The sequence below is a fragment of the Phasianus colchicus genome, chromosome 2 (assembly GCF_987193195.1).
Source record: "Phasianus colchicus chromosome 2, bPhaCol1.hap1.1, whole genome shotgun sequence".
In the NCBI taxonomy this organism is placed as follows: Eukaryota; Metazoa; Chordata; class Aves; order Galliformes; family Phasianidae; genus Phasianus; species Phasianus colchicus.
In genome coordinates, this window is record NC_143437.1 from 56,279,816 (window position 1) to 56,305,898 (window position 26,083).

General features: G+C 35.8%; 1 protein-coding gene across 10 annotated transcripts in view; it reads right to left on the minus strand.

Annotated features, from left to right (window-relative positions):
• EYA4 (EYA transcriptional coactivator and phosphatase 4) overlaps positions 1-26,083 on the minus strand; it is a 151,777-nt gene that overhangs the window by 112,837 nt on the left and 12,857 nt on the right. For all 10 annotated transcript variants that reach the window (XM_090135776.1, XM_090135775.1, XM_090135774.1 and 7 more), the window contains one exon: positions 19,759-19,860. In XM_090135776.1, coding sequence (XP_089991902.1) covers positions 19,759-19,791 — 33 coding nt within the window. In that variant the 5' untranslated portion in view covers positions 19,792-19,860. The remainder of the gene's footprint in view (positions 1-19,758; positions 19,861-26,083) is intronic.

A 26,083-nucleotide genomic window follows, 5' to 3' on the forward strand; every position in this document is an offset into this window, starting at 1 on the left:
TGTACAGATAAGTGACTTGCAACAACTTATTATTGCCTTCAACATAATTTACTTCTTCTCAAAGAAGTTCTCACAAAATTCTTACGAACACTGGAAACTACAGAACTGGCTTAGCTCAGACATAGCAGGGAAAAAAAATAGCAGTGGGCAAATAGTCAGATGGTTACTTAACACCAAACTCTACACTAAGCTGAGAAGACACACCAAAGCACTATCATGGGATTTTATAAGTCATAAACCTGTGAAGCTATCTTAAACACAATGGAATGTGTGGAATGGAATTTAACTACCCTACAGATAGGGGAAAATGCATTAATCCTATTTATTTGAATCTACTTTTAGCAGTGCTTTTTTTTGCCTACCATCTCTAGTATCATAAAATGACCTGGGTTGAAAAGGACCTCAGTGATCATCTCATTTCAACCCCTCTGCTGTAGGCAGGGTCACCAACCACCAGACCAGGCTGTCCAGAGCCACATCCAGCCTGGCCTCGAATATCTCTAGGGATGGGGCATCAGGAAGCTCCTCCAGCAACCTGTTACAGTGTGTCACCACCCTCCATGTGAAAAAACTTCCTCTTAATATCTAACCTAAGCCACAATTACAAAGTTAGTCAGTGCTAATATTATTCTAGATCAAAATAGATGCACATCATTGATGTAATCATGTATCAGAAATTATGCTGTAGTCACTAAAGTTGACACAGGCTGAATTTACTTTCTCCCATACATACCTCCTTCACTCTTGATTCTATCCAAACTTGTATTTTTCCAGTGGAAAACCCTCATTTCTACAAAGAAACCAGTACAGCTGACAATATGCAGAAAACACAAAAAGACAAGAACTAGAGAGTCTACAGTAACCCTGCAATTACATCTCTCTCTTGCATAGAGAACACCTTATGTTAATGACAGAAATAAAGAAAAAAAAGGAAGAGATGCCACATGTAAGTGGTTAGATGCTCTTCCTGAAATGTCACACCTGAGTAGTTCCTTGGACCAGTCAGAAGTCTGCAGCACTGGCTGATGCTTGCTACTCCCATTACTTTATAAGAATACCTTTGTCCATTACTCATTCCCTGCCCTTGTCTCCATTAGGAGAAGCGAGCAATCTCACCAGTGCCATCAGCCAACACTGTTACAGAAATAAGATATACAATGGTTTTCCATTCATGAACTAGAAAAGACAGAGGAGGAAGGAGAAGAGCAAAAAGCATTTGCACCTGTAATTTTGCTCTGTGCTCTCAAACTTTTGTCTATTTATTTGGTGGTCCTGCCTACTGCAGGGAAGTTGGAGCTTGAGAATCACAGAACACCTTGAGTTGGAAGATCATCTAATTTCAACCTCCCATTATAATTAGTTATAACTGGTCTCCCGGAACTAACTTTCTTCCAAACCGTATACAGTTATGGAAACCCCACAGAAAACAGACCAGCTTCCTAGTGATCTAGCTTTGCATGACTTTGAAGTTTATCAACAAGTGAAATCATATTCTCATAGATTTGTACCAATACAATTTAATGCAATTTATCAGCAGGCAAAGTAGTTCCTAGACATCTACTAGTTTTGGGGTTTTTTTCCCTTACAGGCAGAACATAGCTCAGAACTCATTGTATATAATTAATACAATAATACAACCATATTGATGTAAATATTTTCCCTTAAAATAAATTTTCTCCCATCTACTGAACAATAAAAACATTTTCATCAGCAGGCTTTTAATTATTTAGCAAAGTTGCACAAAAGATCTAAAGGCTTACTTAATTATGAACAATGATAATCCAAAGACTTCAAAGATAAAGATGAATATTTGTTTCAAAATCTTATTGAAATCCATGATGCAGAAAGAAAATGCATTTATAAAAATACACGTTATCTGAAGGTGAGCTTATCAAATAAAGTTTTCCATATGTTTTATAAGGTTTTTTTCTTCTTGTTGTTTTGTTTTTAGGAAAAAAGCTTCCCAAAGAAACACAAGTGTGTTTTCCAGTCAGATTCTTTGAAAAAAGTTATTTTTTACAGGAAGTAAATGATAAAGTTTTTTCCTTTTTTTTTTTTTAAAAAAAAAAACTAGGAGGAAAAGTTAGACAATTCTTCTCCATTACCACTGTCTAATTCTAAAGCTACTTTAATTCTTAATGTCTTAATCACTCGTGCTTATTAAATTATTTAAAATGTGCTCTGAACAGCAGAGAAAAGAAGGATCTTCCTTCACAGCTAATGAAGCAAAGGAAAGTTAGTTCTGGTTTCACAGAACTGTCAGGGTTGAATGGGCAGCTGAGGAAAGATGCCTTTAAAAGTTTTGTTTCTAAATAAGGCCTTTTGCCTTTTTTTCTTACTTGTAGAAGAGGGAAGTAAAAGACGGATGAATTAGTAGCAGCAGACTTCCTAATCTTGTTATAAATTTCTCCCCACAGGAAATCATTATTGTTCTTGATTCAATTCAATCATGGTGTTTCATAATCACCTTCATAGTTAATAATATTGTGAAAAGGGAGGAATCCAATGCCCTTTGGTACCAGGCAAGTGACCTAAGAAATGGTGGCAATCCACAGCAGATAAATATAAATATGCAGAGAAAGGGTTGGTCAGCAGGCAGCACAATGGTTCTTTGGGTAAAGGCAAGACAAGTGGATCAGTGATTATGTCAACCTTTGGACAACCTTTCATCTACTGGGCTGGAATGTAACATCCAAATCCATACATTAATAGCTGCTGATTAAAGGGAGGGAAAATATTCTCCATCATATAATTCAATTTACCTGCCAAAAAATATTCTTTAATGATACTGAGCACAGAGGTGGTAACATTCTATCAAGAGTTAGTATCTTATCCTTCACAGAAAACATCTCAAGTTATCACACAGAGTACAGGGCTTTTCTGTTAGTGTTTTTTTGGTCACTCTCCTTATAAACCTCTTCTGCTCCCGGGCTAATTTTCCTCCCCTAAGAAAATATGTTTTGCAAGGTTTTTTGTTTTTTCTTTTTGAAGTATTAAGCATTCTTCTAGAATTGAAAAGGAAAATGCAAACCTGCAATCTTAAGATGTTTCTGTCCATGCAATGCAATAGTTAAAACGATTATAAACTGTGCAACAGACAGAAACACCACAACTATGACAGGAGCATGAACACAAAAGACCACAGAATATTTTCTTTTTTAAAGTAGTTATAGGATTTTAATTGAAGCTTAATGACTTTAATGTAAAAGGCAACTCATCCAAATATCCCTTTTGATATCTGTGTTTTGTAAGATTTGATTACACTGCCAAGTATAAAGGATATTCTGTGCTTCGTAAATGAAATGACAGTTTCTTAATTCCTGTGCACATTTTCTATTAAATTCTCAAGAGACATCACAAAGGAAACAACGGAACCTACCAGAATCCTCATAAGTGACAAATACCATGCAAATTACAGTTTATGTTATTTGAATAATCTCCCAAAACCATACATCAAACAAACATTGGAAGGCATTTGAATTTTATACATATACAACTATTTATATCTGGCAAATAGAATAAAATTTGTGATGTTGTGATTTGTGACTTTTTTTTTAACCTCAGTAGAAAGGCAGCAACACTAAATCAGCAATACATTATTACTATACATTATAGAAATTATCAAGGGTGAAATCAAATTTACTGCAGCTGTAACAATTCGAAAAAAAAGCAGGAATCTGGGTCTTTGCCAAAGAACACATTTCAGGCAGTTGATCACATGATCTTAGAAATAACTAAATTAATTTTGTTGTAAAAATAAAAACAAAACCTCACTAAATATCAAGACCAAAGAGTGATTTCCAGATTGAGAAGAAGGCTGTCTTTAATTCTTTAACAGCTACAATAACATCTAGCTTTGTAATATCAAATGCAGATATACTTTCTACCAATTACAACTTGCATTAATTCAAAACAAAGATATTTAATTTATGAATCTCATACATAAAAAGCCTGATTCAGCTTACAGGTAAATACACCTTATCAAAAACTGAAATCCCCTCGAGCAGAAGACTTCCAGAAAGCAGAAACAGCAGAAAAAAATAGTTTGTCTTCTAATATCCACCTCCAGAATGTCCCAAGTGGGACATTACAGCCCACATGCCAGTTACTCTTATGGGCCTCAATTCAGAAAAGCATACCTATTCAGGAAAGCAGTTAATTAAGCACATGCTTATGTACTTTTCTGAATCAGATCCATGGTACCATAGGAAATGGGTATAACAGACATGAAGTGCTTGAGTAACTGAGAATTTAACTCCATAACATAAGCTTTCATTTATGTGCTTTTGAATTTTGAAGATATCATGATAGATGCACTGCTTAAAGATAAACACGATCAAACGCAGACTCATGTATCCCAAGATCGTTAAGTATCTCCTGAGGCTCACTGCAAAAAATGCTGCACAAATACAGAGTTTTTTGGGTGTTTTTTTTTTGTTTTTTTGTTTTTTGTTTTTTTTTTGCATTATTTTATTTTGCAGTAAATTGGTAGCTTTGTGCATATTGATATAATGGGGATAAATTGCTGGTGGCCAAAGAGTTGTTTATTACAGTGGTTTGAAGCTACCAACACATGCTTAGCCAGTTAAAAAAAAAAAAAACAGAGAGCAAGGAAAGAAAAAGCTCTGTACATGTAAGTCTCTCACATAAAAGGCAACTTCAAAAAACGTTACTAATTTTCTTTCACTAGCAGCACTGTAGAGCAAAAACTTTATCTGTATTTTTGCTTCCATTCAATGCAACTCTCTGTATGAGAAATCCTTAGCTGAAAAAAAAAAAAAAATGGTGGCCACCAGCAAGTAAGATTACTCAGCTGCTGCTTTTAGCAAAGCAGGAAGCTAACTGAGGGCACATGTGGGCCAGACATATTAAGAGCCACTGGCAAGGACTGAAAAGAAAAAAAAAATGCAGTTTTGACAAGCTGTCATTTCTGCATGTGATTAGCAACCATCAGGAAAACCCCGTGGTTTGCACTGGAGAAAACCAAGCCTAAGAATGGTAATTATGCATACGTATGGAAATACCAGACCACTTATTTAGTTTCAAATAACTATTTTCCTAAAAAAGGTTACTTTTTTTTTCATCCAGTTCATGCTGATTTTCTATCACTTAAAAATAATATTAAGCTGAATGAAAGCATATTATAGCAAAACCATCCAGACCATTACGTTGGAACCACAAAGTTTAAAAATATCCTGGTGAACATAAGAACTTGGATCAAAGACTTAAAGACTAGATTTGGAATCTCCTTCAGTGCAAAGAAACCATGGTTTTAATATAGAAATACAAAATATAAAGCTATAGTTTAATTCTTCAGCAGTTATTCTTGATGTTGCAGTACTAGTAAGTACATACACTAAATTTTGGATATAACAGATCAGAAGCCCCCTCAATGTTATATTTTGAAATCAGCTAATTGGATAAAACACAGAGATAACTAGTTTTCAATTGCAGAGTTAGTAAATGCACTTGTTAGGTAGACCTGAAAGTCAACATAGTTACACTAACAAGATGCTGTTTTCTGTTTGAACTTATTAAACCAGAGTTCACACAGTCTCAAAGAATTGTCTTGAAATACAAGATATTCTTAAACGAAGAACCTGCTGGTCAACCCAACTTTGTGTAATGGAAAAGTGTATACGACGTGAATGTGCAATCACAATAGCAGATGCATCTCAGGAAGTGACAGAGGTTCCCTATCAAGAGACAGCAACATGACAAAGTAAGTAGCAGAGAGCTCCAGATTTTGCACACCAACTCATGTATTGTTACCATATGCTGAATCATGGGTTGCTCCCTTCCTATTTACATTAATATCAAGTTTGAAGATGCTTTTTCCTCACATGATATGGGCAAGTTTTCGATGTTCCAATCAGCTCTTCCCAGCATACAAGTAAATATATATATATATTATGTTACTTATAAATAGTGCAGGCTGCTCCAAGAAAGGGCAGGATCCACTGTAAAACTGTGGAGGTCCTAATTTTAATATATGATTTCTTTTCTTTAAAGAGAGTTTGCAAATTACTAAATTCCCTGGGAAGCAATAACTCTTAAGCCAAAAAGAGTTGGTCTTAGGCACTTAGTCTGCTATTCAGTATATATAATAATATTGTTCTAAGATGACTACAACTACTCAAGAGTCTAGTGTCATACAAATAAAGGCACACTTTAACTGGCAACAGAAACTCATAGTATCTTTTATAATATTTTATTCTAAAACCACACAATAATTTCAAATTGCATACATAAGAAATAGCAAGAGAATTTAATTTTTTTGAATTTTAATGATTTAAGATGTACTATGCCCTGCTAGGCATTGTGAAGTTTTTCATAAGATACAGTCATTTCTATGCATAATAATAGTCACTGTGGTCACAAGTAGACGATCTCTGCTGGCTTAATAACAGAGTTAGACTTCCCACATAATACACATTTTCTGCTTACTAAAAACATTTGTTTTGGACACAGAATATGTGAAATTGAGTGATCTATTGAATAATTATAAAAAGAGAGGAGTATACATTTGGAGAAAATCTTAATTTTTGGAGTATCTAAATGCTGTCAAAATTCAATGACTTGATTCTTTACTAGGGCAGAAAATAGATGTCATGATCTACTGGAATTATACTATAAATCTCTTCATAGTGGCACAGATGTTGGATCTTTTTCAAAATTTACTGACTGCAGACAGGATCCAGGATGTGCAGGCATACAATAAGACTACTAATGAACCTTAGACTGCTATTCATCAAAACCTAGATTCTGGAAAAAAAAAAAATCTGTCATCTCCCAAAGGGTTTACTTAAATATATTTAAACCAAAACACAGAATGAAAAAAGTCTACAACAAAACCAAATACCATTTAAACAGTGCATTGCCACTAGCCTAAATGCATTGTTAAAGCAATTAATTTTTTTTCCTACATACATGATTGTATTGTACTCTCCCCAAGGAGATAGGGATAGAAAAAAGTGTTGGCTAGAATATGCCATAGTGCCAATTTACCACAGCAATTTACATTTCTCTGCACTGAAAAGGCATGTCTTCTTCAGGACAAGCCATCTGTGTGAGTACTAGGCTGAATAAGCACAGCAGTATCTCTTGTGTTCCAGTACATGCTGTCACTAAAATAACGTGTAGCAGTTATGATCAGACAATTATGGAAGTACAAGATTAAGAAAGGTGATGGGTGGTTGAAAACCCACACAGCATCTACCTAATTACGTATCTTTTCACTGCAAAATATTACACACTGTGCAATACTTCTGTTGTACTTCATTACACTTTTAGTGTTCCCTTTTTATTAATATAGAATAATCTTGTCAGCTCCAGAAATGAAAGAATGATTTATTCTGTCATTTTCTTTCCATTTGGAAGGCAGCTACAGTTTCTTTTTATGTCTAAGATGAATCTTTTCTCCATTTACTCACTTTAATCTGACATCATTAAGTTTATGACTTACAGTGCATTATAACCTCACAGTATGTACTACATGATGTCAAATGGGAAGTCCTGGGAATGAAGCCAAGTTCCAGTGGAGCTTATGGACGTCAACCTCACAAACATAGCTGAGTTTAACCTTTGGTAATTGAGTCATTGTGTTATGTTAATTTAAAAGGAGACATTTCAGGAAAGTAGAAAAGTCACACATGCAAACTTACTTGGTGACATTTACAGACAAAAAGATGGCTTAGTCCTTTTTCCTACCTGCACTGAGCTTATGGAATACCAATAAGTGGTTAAAAAAAAAAAAAAAAAAAAAGACAGAAAACTAGGTTTGGTCTTTGTGAAACAGTAACCTCTTTATGTAGCCAAGTGCACAAGCCTCATGATAAGTAGTCATAACAGAAAAAGATTCCTGCACAGATCTTCATCACCATCATGAAAACCTTACTCTTGCAGACAGATTTATGCACAAATCTGTGCTGCCTGCTTTGTAGTGTGGCATCTGCTAAATGTAATTTTCCAAAACTAAATTTCAAGAGAAACTACTTACAGTCTCCTGAGAGAAAGATTCTTAAAAATTACAAGGAAGGACAGATCAACACTATAAATAAAGCAGCTGGAGATATTCCCTGCACAACCTAGCATGTCTGTGCCCTTACTCAGCTTCTAGATTTTTATAATGATCTGATTGTCTGGGAGACAGTTTTTTGTTTATGTTTTCTCTATAAATAGAGAAACCATGCTGTGTACTTGCATCAGCACAAAAGTGCAATAGACAAAGAAGTAGATCTTTAAAGGAATGCGTAGTAGTGATTATTTTTCCACAGGTTGGGGGATGGCTTTTAGGCAGAAAAGAATCCTACACAGAATAATTCACACTTGCACTGAAAAAGAAGGACAGAGGCTGCCAGAAAGCAGCAGTAGAACAGCAGGAACTGGTTTCACTGTTTGTTTGGTTTTTGCCAGCAAAGAGTAGTAAAGAATGGATTAATATTGAAAACAGAGCTGGCTAGCTCAAAACATCAGAAGAGTTAACAAATATGGCAAAGTGCAAGCTCGCTGTAGCCAAGCTCTAAACTGTGACTCCCAATACCTAGAAGCCAGCACTAGGTAGTGCTTAGGGCTTGCTGTCAACCATGGAAAAGTTACAAAAATACTTTTTGCATTCCTGGTAAGTAAGCCACTGCCCTTCTATTCCACAATACCATCACTTTGCTTCTCTAAGAACTTTACATTAGCCTCCTTTAGTCAATGTCCAGTTTTCAAGAAGTGATCAGTCACAGCACTTTGATGTGTTGCTATAACAGCAGTGCTAAAGAGTACAAAATATGAAAAATAAACATTTACTTAGCAAAAGCAACAGCAAAAGAGCCGAGTCTGAATTTTTGACTGTGTTATTCACCACAACAGGCTGTCAACACTGCATTTCACATTTCTACATTGTTCTGTATACTCGATCAGAGCGCCCTCAGAGTTGTCATTTGCAGATTTGGTTACATTTTTTCTCCACCATGAATGCACTTTTCTGTCTTTTATTCACTTCCAACACTACAATATAGTAAGAAAATCATCCATAATCTATACAATCCTATTTATACTTTCCACTGAAAAATTTCTCAATGAAAATTCTTCTTTTAGAAGAATTGAGCTAACTATTATAGATAGGATGAGTATTACAGGTAACAATAACATGCAGCTATGTAATTCCACCATGGTCTATGCCTGAATTTAATTCATGAAGAAATAAAATTACATTTTAACAGAACAGTATACAGTATGTTTATAATACAGAAGTAGGGGCAGAGACACTTTCCATACGTCACATAATGTGAACAAATAACTCCATAAATTGGCACATAGAACTGCCAATCATAGTGTCATTGAAACTATTTCTGGTCTATCCACTCAAATCCTCATCTTCAGAGGAATTAATGTGTACCCTTGCAACTACAGCCTTGCTTACAAAAAAGATAAAAAACAAAACACACCGATTCAAAGCTGTTGTACTATTTCAGTAAAATAAAAAACCTTGTTGAGGTTTTTCATTTTAGCTCGAACTTACAGTACAGCCATCCCTAGAAAAAATTTTAAAATTGCAGTGCTTAAACAGTAACGTGTCCAGCTAAGGCTTTCTAAGCCAAGGTACAAGACAATAAGCACTGCATAGACATAGAGAGGAAGTCCAAATCCATGCACAGCCAAAACTCACAAACTGAGCCTCTTCATTTGATCAGTGGCCTTAATACTACCCATGAAGACAAATAAACATTACTATCTTTTCTTCCTTTCACTAGCTGGGGAATGGCCTAACTGAAAAAGAAAAAAAAGTCAGTGGGAAGAACACTATTGCTAGGACAATTAAGTTTAAGACTCATAAAATTGAAATTTCCATTTCCATACAATAATAAAGGAGATGTTTCCAATGGGGTTCTTCTCCTCCCCTCACCCCTCCCTTTTTCCTGATTTTATGGTGTATTCATTATGGTAATGATTTTAAAAACACACTCTTGATTGAACTGGATTGTGAAGTTCAATATTTTCTCCTAACTTTCTCTGAAACAACGATAGCAACAAGTGCAAAACACTTAGCTGAAAATTTCAGATATTTCAGAATAGTGCATTGTTCCCAGTCAGATACTGCATCCTGTGTTCACACCTGAAGGATGTCCCCTGAGACTGCTGGAAACTGGAGGAAGACAACTAGTAGGTCAGCTCTGGGTTTGAAGACATCCCAGGTGGCTTTTTGTAAATGCTGATTTTAAAAGAGCCATGCTCCAGCCCTTTCACACCCAGCTGGCATCCTTCCTTTTTAATGCACATCATGTTAGGTAAATCCAGCAAAGAATATAGCACTGCCCTTGGCAGAATTAAGTTATTAGTTAATTCCAAACTGTTACAGGTAAATGGAGTAAGTTTTCCAGCATGGTCTGCAGATCCACTATCAGTTGAGACCCACATCACTAACATAGTCATATTGCAAAAGCCATTATAAGTGGAACTACCTTTAGATATTTTAGATACAAAATTTTATGAAGGTTTTCTATGTGCAGTAGGTTCTTGAAAATGAGAAACTCCTTCATCTATAAAGAAAAGTATAGTTTATATGTTCCCTAATTATCAGTCTGCTTTTTATTGTTATGTATTTCAGCACATAAGCAACAAAGTTTCCTTGTCTGACAAAATATGCGATTTCCCATGTACCACAGAAGATGTAAGTCGCAATTAGTACAAACTAAACATACCTCTCTTTCTCCTGACTTTTTTAAGTGGTCATGTAAGCTTTAGCTCAGGAGATCTGACTGACATCTTACTGATAGGCTTTCTACAGCTATTAAATTTTACAGGAATTATGGTTTTTAGTCATGGAGCTATCAGGCTTGATATTGAGTCATTCAACTTTTGTATATAAAGAAACATCAACAGGTTAACTACAGCTATTTGGCTAGAAAACATGTAAGACAGTGAAAATATTAGAGAAAAAGTAATTCCAAGTCTTCTTTCACTCATACACAGGTACTAAGAAAGAAATACAGCAGGTCTGTAGGTCTTCCAAACTTATCAGCTGCAGACAAGTACGATGCTTCTTTAGCTCTGATTACATTTCTCAGGATATCTTAATAGACAATTATTCACAGTCTTAACTCACATAGCTCAGCACCATGACTTTCCACAGAATTCTATAGTTGATGTCAAACAACATCAGAAAAGCAGCTAAAGTGTCCAATTATTGTGTTATGACATTTGCTATCATAGAAATATTCTAAAGTACAATTTAAATTACATAGACGACTTTTTCAGTAATTAATTCTAATTCTACCTTACTGAAATTAACATTAGGAATTATTTCAGCCTGGAGCATTTAGACCAACGTAAACTCTTCAGGTAAATCTTATTTTCAGTCTGTATTTTTTATAGTCAAGAGTAAATGCAATTGATCTCTAGTACTTATGAGAAAAAACTGAAGAGCTTAGAGATGATGAACCTATGACTCAAAATATTAGATAGCAGACTGAAGAGTATAATGTCCTTCAAAGCACTAACACACAAGAATCACTACAACCATACAGGATATATGGAGAAAGAAGTACCCAAATATATCACTTAAGATTATTTAGTATAAATTGGCAATGTGAATGTGGTAATGACAAGAGCCTGAGCTTAGCCTAAGACTAAGACTCAACTTGGCAAAACTACTTTCATTCACTGTAACCATAACATCTCAACTCCCAACTTCTCCTTTAACTTGCTAGAGAAATAGCAAGAGGACAAGACTGTGATTAATGGGATGTGCTCATATTTTATAACATATTTATGAAATCAGATTCTTCGTCTGGTGAAGTTTCATTATTTAAAAAGTTAACACTTCTCCTTGTCATGCTTCTATTTTTAATAAGAGTTGACTTACAAGTCAATCACTCAGATGCTGAGGTAGAACTCAGAGAAAAGTTGCTACAAGAAGAAGAAAGAAACCACGATTGCTATATGATGCTGAATAAATATTAGCTATAGCCACAGAAAAATTCAAAGGTATTTGCTAATGAAATATTTCTGAAATTACTCCTTTTATTTTATACTATATTTTTAACTTTTCCCAGAATGTACTTAAGCACATGCCTCGCTTAAAGCACATGAGAAATCTCATCCATTTGAATGGGTTTAACCATATTGTTAAGTTCCATACATTCTTCAGTGCCCTGCTGCTTTTTTTTTTTTTTTCCAACAAAAAAGACTAAACAAAATACATATTCAGGGTAATCCATACTGTCTATGTAGAAATGTAGGTCGAGTCCTTTAAACACATGAAATTTAGTAGGATTTAAGCTTTACAAAATAAATGCCACACAAAAACTAGGAGGCCAATTCACTGACATATGGTCAATTAATTTTTATGGAGAAACAAAATGCTGACCCCTTTTTAAAATCAAGTAAATAGTGCTTTTGAACATTATTACATCACATGGACAGTGTCAAAAATCAGTGCACAAGCACTGCACTAAGGAAATTATATTTTTAATTTGAGATACTGTATAGGACTGATGTGGACATTGCTGGAAGTTTCATGACTAATTCTGAAATTAAAATACAATATTAAAATCAATTAAAAGTACAGTGTTTCTAAATTTGGCATTTTAAATATTTGAAAAATATGCGGATGACTTAATAAGGAGAAGCACATTTACATGGATTGGTAATGGCTGATATATAAGTATGGAGTGGTTCCAAATCCTACATACACATGCATATATACAAACAGGTTCCAGAGTGAGAGAGCTCTTCCTGAAGCACTAAAGAAAGTCAGATTTCACCCAGTTTTCAGGTTCTGAAAGGAAGTTCAGTACTAGTTTTTTTTCTATTGGTATAATCTATTACAATATTGTAGAAGTTGTCTCTGCTGTCCTTACATCAGAAAAGCTCTAATATCATCACTAATACAGAATTCAATACTCTAGGCACCCCAGAGTTCTGTGTGTATCTATCTTGAGAAAAGTTTGTATAGCTGACAGAAGTAGCCATTTTCCCAAGTAGTTTTTATTCCTAAAATTCCAACCTAGGGCCTCACCAGAGCTATGAATGAGCCATAGCTGCCATATAGTTTGCTACCTGTAAGTCTCTGTCAGCATTCAAAGGATTTCTTCCCTTTGTTATTAAAAACATCCTCTCCATTAAAACCTCTGATTCTGACTTAGTGACTTATCTTCCAGAATGCAGGTAGAGAGCTGAACTAGAGGAGACATGACAGTTTTAGTGACATGAACGCTTCTGTTCCTCAGTCAGTCCTACTTCTCATCCCTTCTTGCAAGGTTACAAGAAATGAATGTCATTTGATCGCATACCTTGGATAATTTTTAAGACATTGACTATTTAGCTTTTAAAAAAAGTGCTTTCAAATATTTTTAATTCAGAAAAATGTATGTTTTTATTACATGTGTCAGTGGTGAACATCTGTCTCTTTGATGTCAAACTGTATTTCTCCAGTTATGTGAAACTCATACAAAACATGAGTCAGCTCAGTTTATTCATAGAGTCATAGAATGTCCTGAGTTGAAAAGAACCACAACGATCATCTAGTTTCAACCCCCCTGCTATGTGCAAGGTCGCCAACCATCAGACCCAGGCTGCACAGAGCCACATCCAGCCTGGCCTTGCATATCTCCAGGGATGGGGCATCCACAACCTCCTTGGGCAACCTGTTCTAGTGTGGCACCAGCCTCTTTGTGAAAAGCTTCCTCCTCCTTTCTACCTAGAAGGTCTTCCAGCAAGACTTAAGTAGAAGAAATGGGAAACAAGAAGAATTAGCACTGTGTGTTGCTTGTTCTAACTACATTATGGTTCTGGGTAGTAGACCACAGTTTTTAATCACTCATTATAAAATACATACACTAGTAGGAGAATATCCTTAAAGAAATCAAGTTCAATACTTTTTATTTATTCCAAGTATCAAAATGATTTTTGATTTCTCTGCAAACAGTAAACAGGAAAAATAAAACAAATACACAATCATAAACTTAGTTTGGGAAAATATACCTTCAAAGTTTATCACTAGTAGATCATGGTATTGAAATCACAGCACACTGAAATAGCTGAAGGTAAAGTAATTGAATTTAAAAAACAACAACAACCACCACCCAGGATTTGAGTATCACAGAAACATTATGCCGTAAGTAAAGGCCTGACAGCAGAGAGAGAACAGCAGTGCTCTTACACCAAATGAGTTGGAATATGAAAGATTCAGCTCCCTCAATTTTCTATGCTCTCTTACAACACACTTAAATCTTGTTATTACACTATATCATTGATCTTCTGTAGTTCCAAACAGGTGATAGTTTTGGCAAGACTCCATTCTAGCTTTCACATTGCTGGAAAGGAGACAATAAAATACCCAACCAACTCAAAAGTGTTTCAAAACATACTGTAATGCTATAATGGAATGGAAAGTACAGCAATAACAGTGGAGTAGCAAGTCTTTGGCTACAGCAAATGAGAATGAGCCCAAACGCAACAGACGCAGAAATGAAGAAAAAGAGCTGCTTACCTTTAGAAGGCTACAAGTATGCAGGAATCTCCAGCAAGAGATGCCCTCACATCACTGCCAACCCTTAAATGAGGTCTGGGAAGGGGTGGACCTTGGCTCCACCCTTCCATTCTGGTCACTCAGGTGCACTGCATACACCTGAGCTCCCCTGTGTTGGCCCTGCCTTCCCATCAGGTGCTCAACCATTGGTTCAGGCTGTGACTTAGCATTTCTGCTACACATAGCTTGGAAAGTCATCTTGACTTGCTTTAACTGACTTCTAGTTTACAGCATTTTTTGACAATGATTGTTTTCCATTAAAAGCAAATAATCACTTAAGGCAATTATTTTTGCTCTCTAAATCCACTTTCTTCAAAAGGCACTCACAGACTGATATTTAATACAGTTTGTGGCTATATTGAAATACAATTAAATATTTTCAGCAATTTGTTACTGGAAGCTAGACAAGGCAATTTCCAGAGGTTCCCTTCAACCAATATTTCTACAATTCTGTAATTTGATAAGATGAATTGCTTGTAATATACCAAGTCTTACAAACATTGATATTATAGAGGTAAGACATACAGCATGCTCTGAGGTAATACAGAGCTGCCTTGTAAAGCATGCCTGACACTTAAAAGAATGTAGAAAAGTTTACAATATCTTTCATGTCACTGAAATTAGCTTCAGCTAAAGCCCGGGGCTCCAATCTTCATTGCACAAGAAGGGTGACCACTCCGGTGGACTGCAACAGCTGAAAGCTGTGGCTGTGGGGGTTCAGCAACAAAGAACCAACTACACCTGAAAACTGATCTCCAAGGGGATTGCATCTGACACCTTCAGAAATTAAAGCAAACAAGAAAAAAGAAAAAAAAAAAAAAAAACTAAAACAAAACCACAGAATTGACACTGTCTGAAAAGATTCCAGCTGCACATATAATATAAAAGCAAGTGACAGCTATGATGGTCTGCATAATCTGATGAAAACCAAATAACTTACCCAGTGCACAATGCTGATGATCACCCAAATTTCATGAGAAAGGAGAAAGGATTCATTGAGTTTTAGCTTCACACATCTACCAGTGTCCCGTCCTACACAACTGCAATCTATTGTTTAATTCCAGGTTAAAACGAAGTAATATAAATATGCACAATGTTATATAAAAGGGCCAGGGGATGAAATTACATCAGTTTCTAATAAGGCCCTTTGAAACCCTAAACTAGCCAGTTAGCAGCCAAATTATTTTTCTTCTTCTAATACAGACTGAACAGCTAATAATGACTACAAGAAAAATAAAATAAACAGCTTAAAACCTCTGTAGTTCAAAAATCCTGTTTGCTACACTGAGACAAAACAAGGGATTATCTATGTGCTAAACTTTATTTACTACTTTATCAATCATCTCTCTACATAAAAAAAAAAAAATCTTTTTTTTTCCTGGGTTCTCTGTAAATAAGATCTGTAAATTTCCTCCTCTCCTATTTCAAAACTAAATAGAAGAGTTTTTAAACATGCACCCTTTGAAAAAGCAGCTCTAGTTAGCATTTAGTAAAACTCTGCATATTTATTTGGAAAACAACATAAAATCTGATATGCTTCATTATATCTTCTGTGTTTATAATATGTTGCATATAAAATCGATAGTAATTACAGTTATTAAAATACTTTCCATAGACACTTCTGACTCCTTGAAACCAATTTATGTGGCTTTAAGTATTCTTTTATTTGATAAGTTGCATCCTACATGTGATGACTGACATCGCGTCATAATAAAAATGATTATTTTCTTCTAACTGGAAAATACGTCTTACTATTTTCTTCATTATCATTCAGAATACTCATAAACTGAACCTTTCTATCAACCAACTGCAAATTTCCCTTCTATGCATGGTTGTACGATCATGTTGTGCATCTGAATTTGGAAATAAAAAGAGAATTGTGAGCAACTTATGTTAAGACATCCTCAAAGGTACAGCACCGATGAAGGATGCCCAGCTCATTCTCTGTTGGTTGGTTGCAGGAGCCCATCTAGAACTGACCTGCACCTGATGGATCACCCCCCTCTTCAATGTGAGGTCATGGTATGCATCAAGTTCCTGCTGTTCAAAATATGGCTATTTGTCTATGAGGCTGTGAGTAAAGACAGGAAAAATGAAGTATAATAATCCCTGCTCTGCTCTAATCCTTACTCTGTTTTTATCACTAAATAATATTCATACTAAGACCAGATGCACTCCCTCTGCTACACAGGACTGGGAGTAAGAAGGCTAAAGAAAGCAAGCACAAGGAATTCATCAGAAATTAAGCCCTACACATTGAAGGAGGCTGACTTCTGATCAGTCAGTGCATAAAGAAAGAAATGCAGCAGAGGAAGGAAGTTTCCTACAAATAAAAATAGGAAAAATAAATAAATTAGTGACATAACAAAATAAACTATGTATACATTACATCTAATCAAGCATGCAGCTCAGAAAACACAGCAGCTGCTCATTTCCATCAGATGCAACTCCAGTCGAGGCTTAGAGAAGAGGGGTGCACTTAGACTACTGAAAGAAGCAGTATGTGGTCATGCAATTACTACCCTGAGACAAAAGTCAAGGAATTTGTTTCTCATATGCTAACAAAGATGCTATAGAGTTGCTCCTAACTACAATCATATGAGTTTCACTGATACAGTTTTAGTATAGGAATTGTAGAACCAATTGTTTTGTATTTGCTTATTGTAAAAGAATAGAAGACAGAGCAAACAACAACAGCAGTCTCAGAATTACGGAAAAGATTATAAGAATAAAAGGTGCATTACAGCATTTCATACTTTTGAGGGACTGTCTACTTGCAGAAATTAGCATAATTTCTCTTCTTTAAATTAGAACTTGAATATTTACATTATTATTTAGCTATCTGAAGTAAATATATCTGCACTCCTTTCCCAGTGATGAACAGCTCTTAACAGACTGCTGAGGGAAATTAATTCAACAAAGGAATCACTCTATTCAGAAAACTTGCCTGTCCATCAAACATTATCCAACAGCAAGCACCTTCTAAACTATCTCAGTTGCAGAGACAGGCAGTCTTTCAAGTAACCACAGACTAGAATATTCAGGGCAAGATGCCAGCACAAGTTTGAACACAGGTCTTGCATTCATGCTTATTCACACAATCTAATGTGCTTGCAGCAGGGGCTGGATCCTTAGGCGCCTACAATTTCCATGATCTAAATCTTATGTACTCAGCTCCCAGAGAGAAATTCTGAAGCTGAAATTAAATACCTATGTGCCCTGAACACATCAAGCACCAGAAATACTTCATGATGACCAAGGACTGCCTAGATCTAACCAGTACAAAACATACCAACCACTACAAAACACCAGGTTAATACAAGATGAAGGGGTGTAAGATATACATCTGATATCTTCCTGGAGATTAAGCTAATAAAGCCTCAGACAGAGAACACCTCCTTCTACCTGGGATCTCCAGCCCAAGTCCTTGCCTGTGGTTTTTAAAAGAAATAAGCCAGGAACAATATTTTATTTTTCAAAATTTGACTGTAAGAAGAGTTCAACTCTAATATTACATGGAAGAGACCTATGAAGTGAGGCTCAGTATCTGCTCTAGGCAGACAGGCTTCACAGAGCAGTTGCTTTTGTCAAGATAGCAACATGTGGGGTAGGCCTCAGCACACCTAGCAGGAAAGGGGTGATGAAGGGGGACTCCTCCCATTTACTGTACTGAAGTTCTGCTGCTATTCAGCAAAGATGGAAAAGAATAATCTACTGCCTTGAATGTGCACTTTCTGTGACACCAACAGTACTGTATGATATCTATAATGCAACATGGAGTATACATCATCTCCATTTTTAACCTGCAAAACTGTTCTCACATTAGCTTAAAGCTATATAGTAACTATGGAAAAATAGAGATCAGATTATGATAAGATAATAAAATGGATATTAAACTATGCATTTATCAGACATCCACTGATGCAAAAATATTTCAACTATGATGAAAACACATTTTTGCACTAAGCTAAACTGGCTCATCTACTTGCTATTAATAACTCTACTATGTATATTACCGAGAGTAATTGTTTTGCAGACCATGAGAGAACTTCTGCTTAATCTTTTATGACCTTTATAAAACTTTATTAAATTATGAAGCCATGTAGCTTTTACATGAACTAAAGTTTTGGTTGGGAACTGTTTAAATACATAAATACATGCAGCTGTCCTGAGTAGTGCCACCACAGTGACTTGAGACACTGTTAAGACTTTCCAGTTCTGTCCCATTTAAAATCTGCAATAAAAGTCCAGTCCAAGATAAAGTCTCAGATAGGAGCTACCCAGTTAGGAGCAAAGTACTCCTTATTAAAGAAAATTACTAACATTTTAAAAACACACGTGCTCTTCTCAGTTCCTTGCACTTCTGTTACATATAAAAGTCTCTGCTATAAAAAGATATTAAAACTAGTTTATTACATGGATAACCTATTTCAGCATGTAAAAACAGAAATATGAAATCCCTTTATTGATCTTTAGTATACTGAGCCCAAACTGAGACTTGTGGAGAACATGGCATTCACAAATCTGCCAGCATTGTGACTACTACAAATTAAGATTTTAAAAACAAAGCCAGTATTTGGGATGACCTAGCCAAGTTTAAATTCAATCAGAACACACTGCCTCCTCAGAACTGCAGCCTGGTGGTGGCTAAGGAAGTCTGGAAACCACATCCTTAAAAGAGAGGAAAAATTAGAAAAGAAGTAAAAGAAATGTCTACCCATATGTTTCCCAACTATTTCATCAACAACAAAGGATACCTCCCTCTGACCCAGAACAGGGAGATACTGTAAATAATCACAATCCTCTTGAAACGCGAGAGAGTTGGGTATATCATCTGTGACAGCCTATCACCTGAAAGTTCTTGTTCATGTTTCTGATACCAATTGCTTTAGCAAAACTGGCAGGCCACAGTGGGTATATATTTTGATACAGTTGTTTAAAAAATATCACTGTGCAAGACTAACATTTTATTTTTCAAGTGTACTTCAATTATATCCATCACCTCTTCAGAAATCCTAGTTCTTCAAAATTTTATATTACTATGTTCTTTTATCTTTCAGTGGTAAAAAGTAAGATTAAAACCACATATTTCACGCTCAAAAAAAGTTTGAATATAGAGGCTCAGAAGTTTTTCCTAGATCTCACTGCAGTTCTCAAATCTGAAGTAAAACCCTTTCGTACACAATTTGAACAGAGTTCTTTTTTTTTCCATTAACTTTAGCAGCTTTTATACTTACTGACTGTTCACTTAGATCCTGAGAGTCTTCCATGGAGGTTGTTCACCTTTCTTTTTCACCACAAGCAGAAATTATCTTCCGTTCAGTTTATAGCTCAGTTATCTAAATTAAAAAGGAGATAAAATGTTAACATATTAGTCTGTAGCCCTCACTTCTAAATAAAGTGCAATACGCAAATAAACAATTGAGATTATGAGACTGCTAAAATCTGCATCAAAGTTCCCAATGACTTCCATGAAGTCTAATTTATATAACAATTTCAACACCTCCAGGACTGTTTTGGAAAGCTATCTAAAACAGAAACAATGCGTAAGTAATAATTTTTCCACTCCTTTAAGAAAAATAGCTATGAAAACAAACCAATAATAAAGCTGTTTAATACAGCCCAGCTGTTTAAGTAGACAAAAAAAAAAAAAAAAAAAAAAAAAAGAAGATAACCCTTGGGAAAACATATTAGGCAGACAATTATGGAACACAGAGCAAAACTGTTTAATACGTTTTTAATGATTACCTCTTAGTCATTAAGTGTGTGGAAGAAAAAGGTTATTACGCAATTATCAGCATGAAGTCCCTATTCTCAGGTCCATTAAATTCCTTTGAGATTAAATAAAATATACTAAGTGGTTTATAACAAGCAGCTCCCTGCAATGTGCTAAATGATAGACAATATCCTAATTATCAAAGACTTCTCTCATACAGTGAGTCGTTGTTATCAAATATTGAAATATTAATTATGAAAATTCTGAGAGTTCTGCGCAGCAATGATTACAGTAACCTCAATTATAAAGACAGAAAAACACAGAATTGTAGGTGTTGGAGGAGACCTCTGGGGATCATCAAATCCAACCCCCTCCTAAAGCAGGTTCCCAACAGCAGCTCACACAGGTAGACATTCAGGTGTGTTCTGAATATCTATCTCCAGAGATTCCACAGCCTCTCTGGTCAGCCTGTTCCAGTATTCTGTCACCCTCACACAAAAAGCTTTTCCTCATGTTTGTGTGGAACTTCCTGTGTTCCAGTTTGTGCCCATTGCCCTTTGTTCTGTCAATGGCCACCACTGAAAAGAGCCTGGCCCCATCCACTTGACTCCTGCCTTTCTGAAACATTGGTAAGATCCCCCCTCAGTCTTCTCCAGTCTAAACAGTCCCAAGTCTCTCACACTTTCTTCATAAGACAGATCCTCCAGAGAATCCTAATCATATTTGACGCCCTCCACTGGACTCTCTCCAGTTGTTGCCTGTCTTTCTTGAACTGGGGAACCCAGAACTGGACACAAGTACTCCAGATGTGGCCTCGTCAGGGCAGAGTAAAGGCGGAGGATCACCTCCCTCAGCCTCCCAGGCCACACTGTTTTTAATGTGCCCCAGAAAACTATTGGCCTTCTTGGCAACAAGGATACAGTGCTGACTTGTGGTCAAACTGCTATCCACCAGGATGCCCAGGTTCTTCTTCACAGAGCTTCTCTCCAGCTGTTCAGCTCAACCTGTACTGATGAATACAGTTTTTCCTCCCCAGTTGAAGGACTTTGCACATGCCCTTGTTGAACCTCATCAGGTTCCTCTCTGCCCAAATCTGAAGCCCATCCTAGTGTTACTGAATGGCAGCACAGCCTTCTGGTGTGTCAGCCACAGCTCCCAGCTTTGTATCATCAGCAAATATGCTAAGACTGCATTATATCCCTTCATCCAGGTCACTGATGAAGATGTTGAACAAGACCAGACCCAGTGCCAATCCCTGGGGAACACCAAAAGTTACAGGCCTCTCACTAGGCTCTGCACCACTTAACACAATCTTCTTAGCTCTGTCAGTCAGCCAGTTCTCAATCAATCTCATGATTGATTCTGATCAACACAGAGCCAACAGCCTTGCATGTGTAAAAATTTGTTGTGATTTTTCTCTAGATGGGACAAAAGTGGAATTAAAAGCTTTCTTTAAAGCACACAGTATAGGCAAATTTAATACAGGAGGCTACTGAGAACAATGGATATTTTGAAAGAAAGCAGTTCTACATGGGATTTCCTGTAGCAGGCCATTACTCATCCACCCCTGCCAAAGGCGGCAATTCCAAACACAAAGGTGAATTTTCACAAATGATCCTGAAATATTTGACATAGAACTTAAACATAAAATCTGTTTTAATTTAATTAGGAGTTTAAAATGTGTGCATTAGTAAGATTGACTAAGAAAAACCAGTGAAGCACTCAACAGTAAAATAAAACATTCAGAACAAAATCAGCATTTTTGAAGTCTACAGACTGCAGTCAATACTGGGCTCACATTCAAGCTGTAAATGCTCTATATCTGCCTGTTGGTCACAGAAAGTGATAAGTATCTCACTTTCTGTATGAAAGTCAACTACAGAACCATATCACAACAAACAGAAACACTGATGTCTTTCCATATTAATCACAATCTTAACCAAGGTACACTGAAATCAACATCACCTTTTTTCTTTAAAATATCAAGATTATCATCAACAGCTTAGATGAATCCTAATCATTTAGGTCCAACAGGAGTTCTACTGTTAAGAACCACCTATGTCTCACTCACAATGCATATATTGTGTCCCAATATTCACATGGATGTATCTTCTGAAATGCAACATTAAATACGTCACTTGTATTAGTTGTCTTCGTAGAAGATGGACCTTCAGGAATTTTTAAAATAACTTGACTGAATTGCAAGACAAACTTATTTTAATCTTTTTTGCATAAATATACTATGCACTAAATACTATGCACTAAATATAACTTTTCACAAGCATGTAACATTATAATAGATTTTAGGGCTCTGTTGTTCATTTTCACGCTGCCTCAAAATTTAAATACCGTACTACTGGAAATTAAGATATTTCTTTTTAAGTAAAATTTGGATTTATGGTTTTATCAGCATCATACCTAATGGACCAGGATATCAGCAGCTAAATCCTACTAAATTTTGAGCCCAGCTAAAGCTGCTGATTATAACCAACTTCTAACACAATGATTTTTATAATGGCAGTTATCCCAATTGCACTTAGACCAAATCCTTTAGGGTTTAGTTTAATAAATTTGTAAAAGAGGAGAAATACCATTAGAGAAGTCAGTGATTTAAATAAGACCAACATTACTCCCTAATAAAGATATAAAATTAAAGGATAATAGTAACCTCGTGCTGTTTTATGAGGCAATAATCCAGTTACCAATCCAACCTTGTAGTTTATCCCATCAAGAGAACCAGATTAAAAACAGAGGGAGGGAGGGCACTCTTATCCCTTTTATACTGCAAGTGTTTCTAACTGTTTTTAACTATTTTTAAAACTGTTGTTAAAAGTCTTAAATTCACAGACAAGCCAGAATGAAGAAAAAATGTCTGTTTCTGCTCTTGATCCAGTCCTTGCAGATGTGGCTTTAAAACTGATGAAGTGTTTTATGTTCTCAGATAAAAATTTTACCTTTCTAAGAAATGTCTTAATTAGGAGGATTCCTGACTTTCCTCATCAACAAATACATTTAAATATAATTTTTTATTTATTTATTTTTATCTGGGGGAATAAAACACTTCATCAAATTTAAACTGCAACTTCCAGGACTCGACCATGAGGAGAAACATGTGTTTCTTCCCAGAGATACACCCACAAGTTAAAAAATAAAAAAAAAAAAAAATAAAATCAAGAATTCCTCAAGGATCTCCTGCATACAGATTTATAAATAACTGAAAACACAAGACAACAAGTCTTGCTGCACAATCTCTTCCCTAGCAAGGATTTCTTCATTCCTTTATTCAACAAGAAGCAATTGACTGAGGCAATTTCATTTCATATGAGATATGGGAAAAAAAAAAAGTTTCCCAAGCTCAAAACAGAATGCAAATCTTGAGAACAAACTGGCAATATATAATAAATAAGTGAATGAATGAATAAATAAATAAATAAATATAATAAAAAATCAAGCCTTAAATGACATGGAATTTCCCAAGAGTATCTCTGAGCTTGCTTCGGATCCTCCATTCAGCCAAAAGGAGAAATGGCTGTCCAACAAGAGTCCTTTGTCTAGAAGAGGAGTTTCACCATTACAATGTTTCTTCCCTTTCACCTTAATCCACAAACCTAAAGAAGTTTTTGCTTCATTTGAAATTGCTCTTGCTAGATAAAATAACTGAAGAAAAGGGTCCTTAGTTTCTACTACAACAATATTTTTTCAAATAATGATTCCACATTGGGAATATAGACAGATTATTTTCATTTTTCTTCAGCTGTAGAACACCTATTCTGATTGTATCGCAGAGATGTTGTGGTTGTATAACATAGGACATGCACATCCTAGTCAAGTTTACTAGATTATTCTTACATTATAAATTGTGTCAATAATAGATGATGAGCAGAAAGGACACCACTGTAGTTAACACAATTACTTCATAGCCACAAGGAAGAACCATTTCTGTGACAGCCACACACTGATGAAGAACACAAAACATTAACTGACAAGTGGTCACAGTGAGAATATTTTTCTCATTTTCTCATTCTCAACTTCATAAACCTGTGATAGCCAAAGTACTCAGTGCTTATTACCACAGCTGAAGGCATGCAGCACATACACAGTAAGGTGCCACTGCTTGAGTAAACAAACAGGGTTGAGCTCCTCCAGCACTGGCAATACTCTGGGCTCCATGTCTTTCCTACAGAGCATCTGAGGAGGTGCATTTCTAAATATAAGGCACTACGAAAGGTTATGCAAGGAAGGCAACAAAGAAATGAATCACTCCAAAATAAGTGCTAGAGATTGTAGTACATGTGTACTGTAAACTAAATTAGATAACTTCGTAATTGTTTATCCCCATGAATAAGCTTATTTATTGGAAGGGATAGGAAAAACGGTATGAACAATAACAGGCACTGCCTAACACTCAAGCAATTCCTACATGGAAAGTATTCTTACTCCTAGCTGCCTGCATGCATATCACCTGTAGCTATGAAAAAGATAAAATAGAATCCAAATACGCTAAAAAGAAAGGAAATTAATAATGTAATCAGGTTTTGAATTAGCATAAAGCTATAGTCAAAAAACATTTTGTACAGTAAAAACAGTCTGCTTTCTCAGCCTCTATTTGTATCACATTTGGAAAAGAGGAAAGACCCATGCTCCAAAATAGCTATAACAATGAAATAACAGTGATGTGCTTTATAAGCTAGCTTTCTTCAAAACTTGTTGCAAGCAGACAAGCAAATAAGAAAAAACATTCTAATTTAACATATTTAAAATAAATGAAATTATAACATTTAGACTTTCTAGACACTGGAGATCATTGTCTGTTCTTGTTTTGGTAGAAAAAAATATCATCTTTCTTATGCTGTAAGGGAAAATGAAATTTCAGCTCTTAACATAATTTCTGAAAAGATTTTAGTTGATATATTTTCCATGGTTGACTGTGGGTTTGTCTGGTTTGTTTTTTGTTTGCTTTATAAGTTTTTTAGGCTGCCGTCTTTTATGCAAATCCTGTATCATCTTGAAATGAATGTCAACCCTAATTAAAACTACCCTTCAATGGAAGAAAAAGAACAGTATGTAAAATTATCATTTATATCTAACTTCAAGGGAGAGCAAATGACTAACAGATTTTAAATATAATTGTAAGAAACAACTGAAAAGGTTAGCAAAGCAATCCTGGCAGTAGGATCTAGACATCCACTGCTTTCCTGAGGAAAACCAGTAGGTGGATAGAAATATATGTAGTATTCAGTATATATGTACGTATATACATACACATATACATTTTAGCTATCATATTTTAATTCCTGCTTTCCTTTTTATCAGAGGGGTACCTGCAGGAGATAGAAGCAAGCCTGAAGATCTTGCAAGCTTATCTAGGGTTAGCTGAGGTAACTGGTCTCCACCTCCTGAAACTGAGGTGGGTGAAATGAGCCTCCTGGAAACTTGCATTGTGTTACAGATACAAGCCTTTCTTCACAATCTGGGTAATTAAGAGATATAAGAAAACTCCAACTTTCTATCCCTCTTCTTCTAACGCTATTTTTTCCTAAGGCTTTCATCCCAATAAAGCAAAATAAGTGATTTCAGACAATTTTTTCTTTGCTGAGAATAAATATTTTACCCTTGGAGAAGTTTCAGAACTTTCCACAACTTCAGTGATCTCCAGTGCCCTGAGCTCCCTCCCCTCTTACAGAGGCCCTCACCCACAGAGGCTCACTGGCTCTGCATACCATGCCCAAGCCACAGCTTATGTTAGCTTTGGCCCCTGGTGAAGGCAAAGCTAGTTGTCCAGGCTTCTGGGCCTGCAGCAATTTGTGTTTGCAGGTGGATTGTTTAAATATGGAAGACGTGTCACT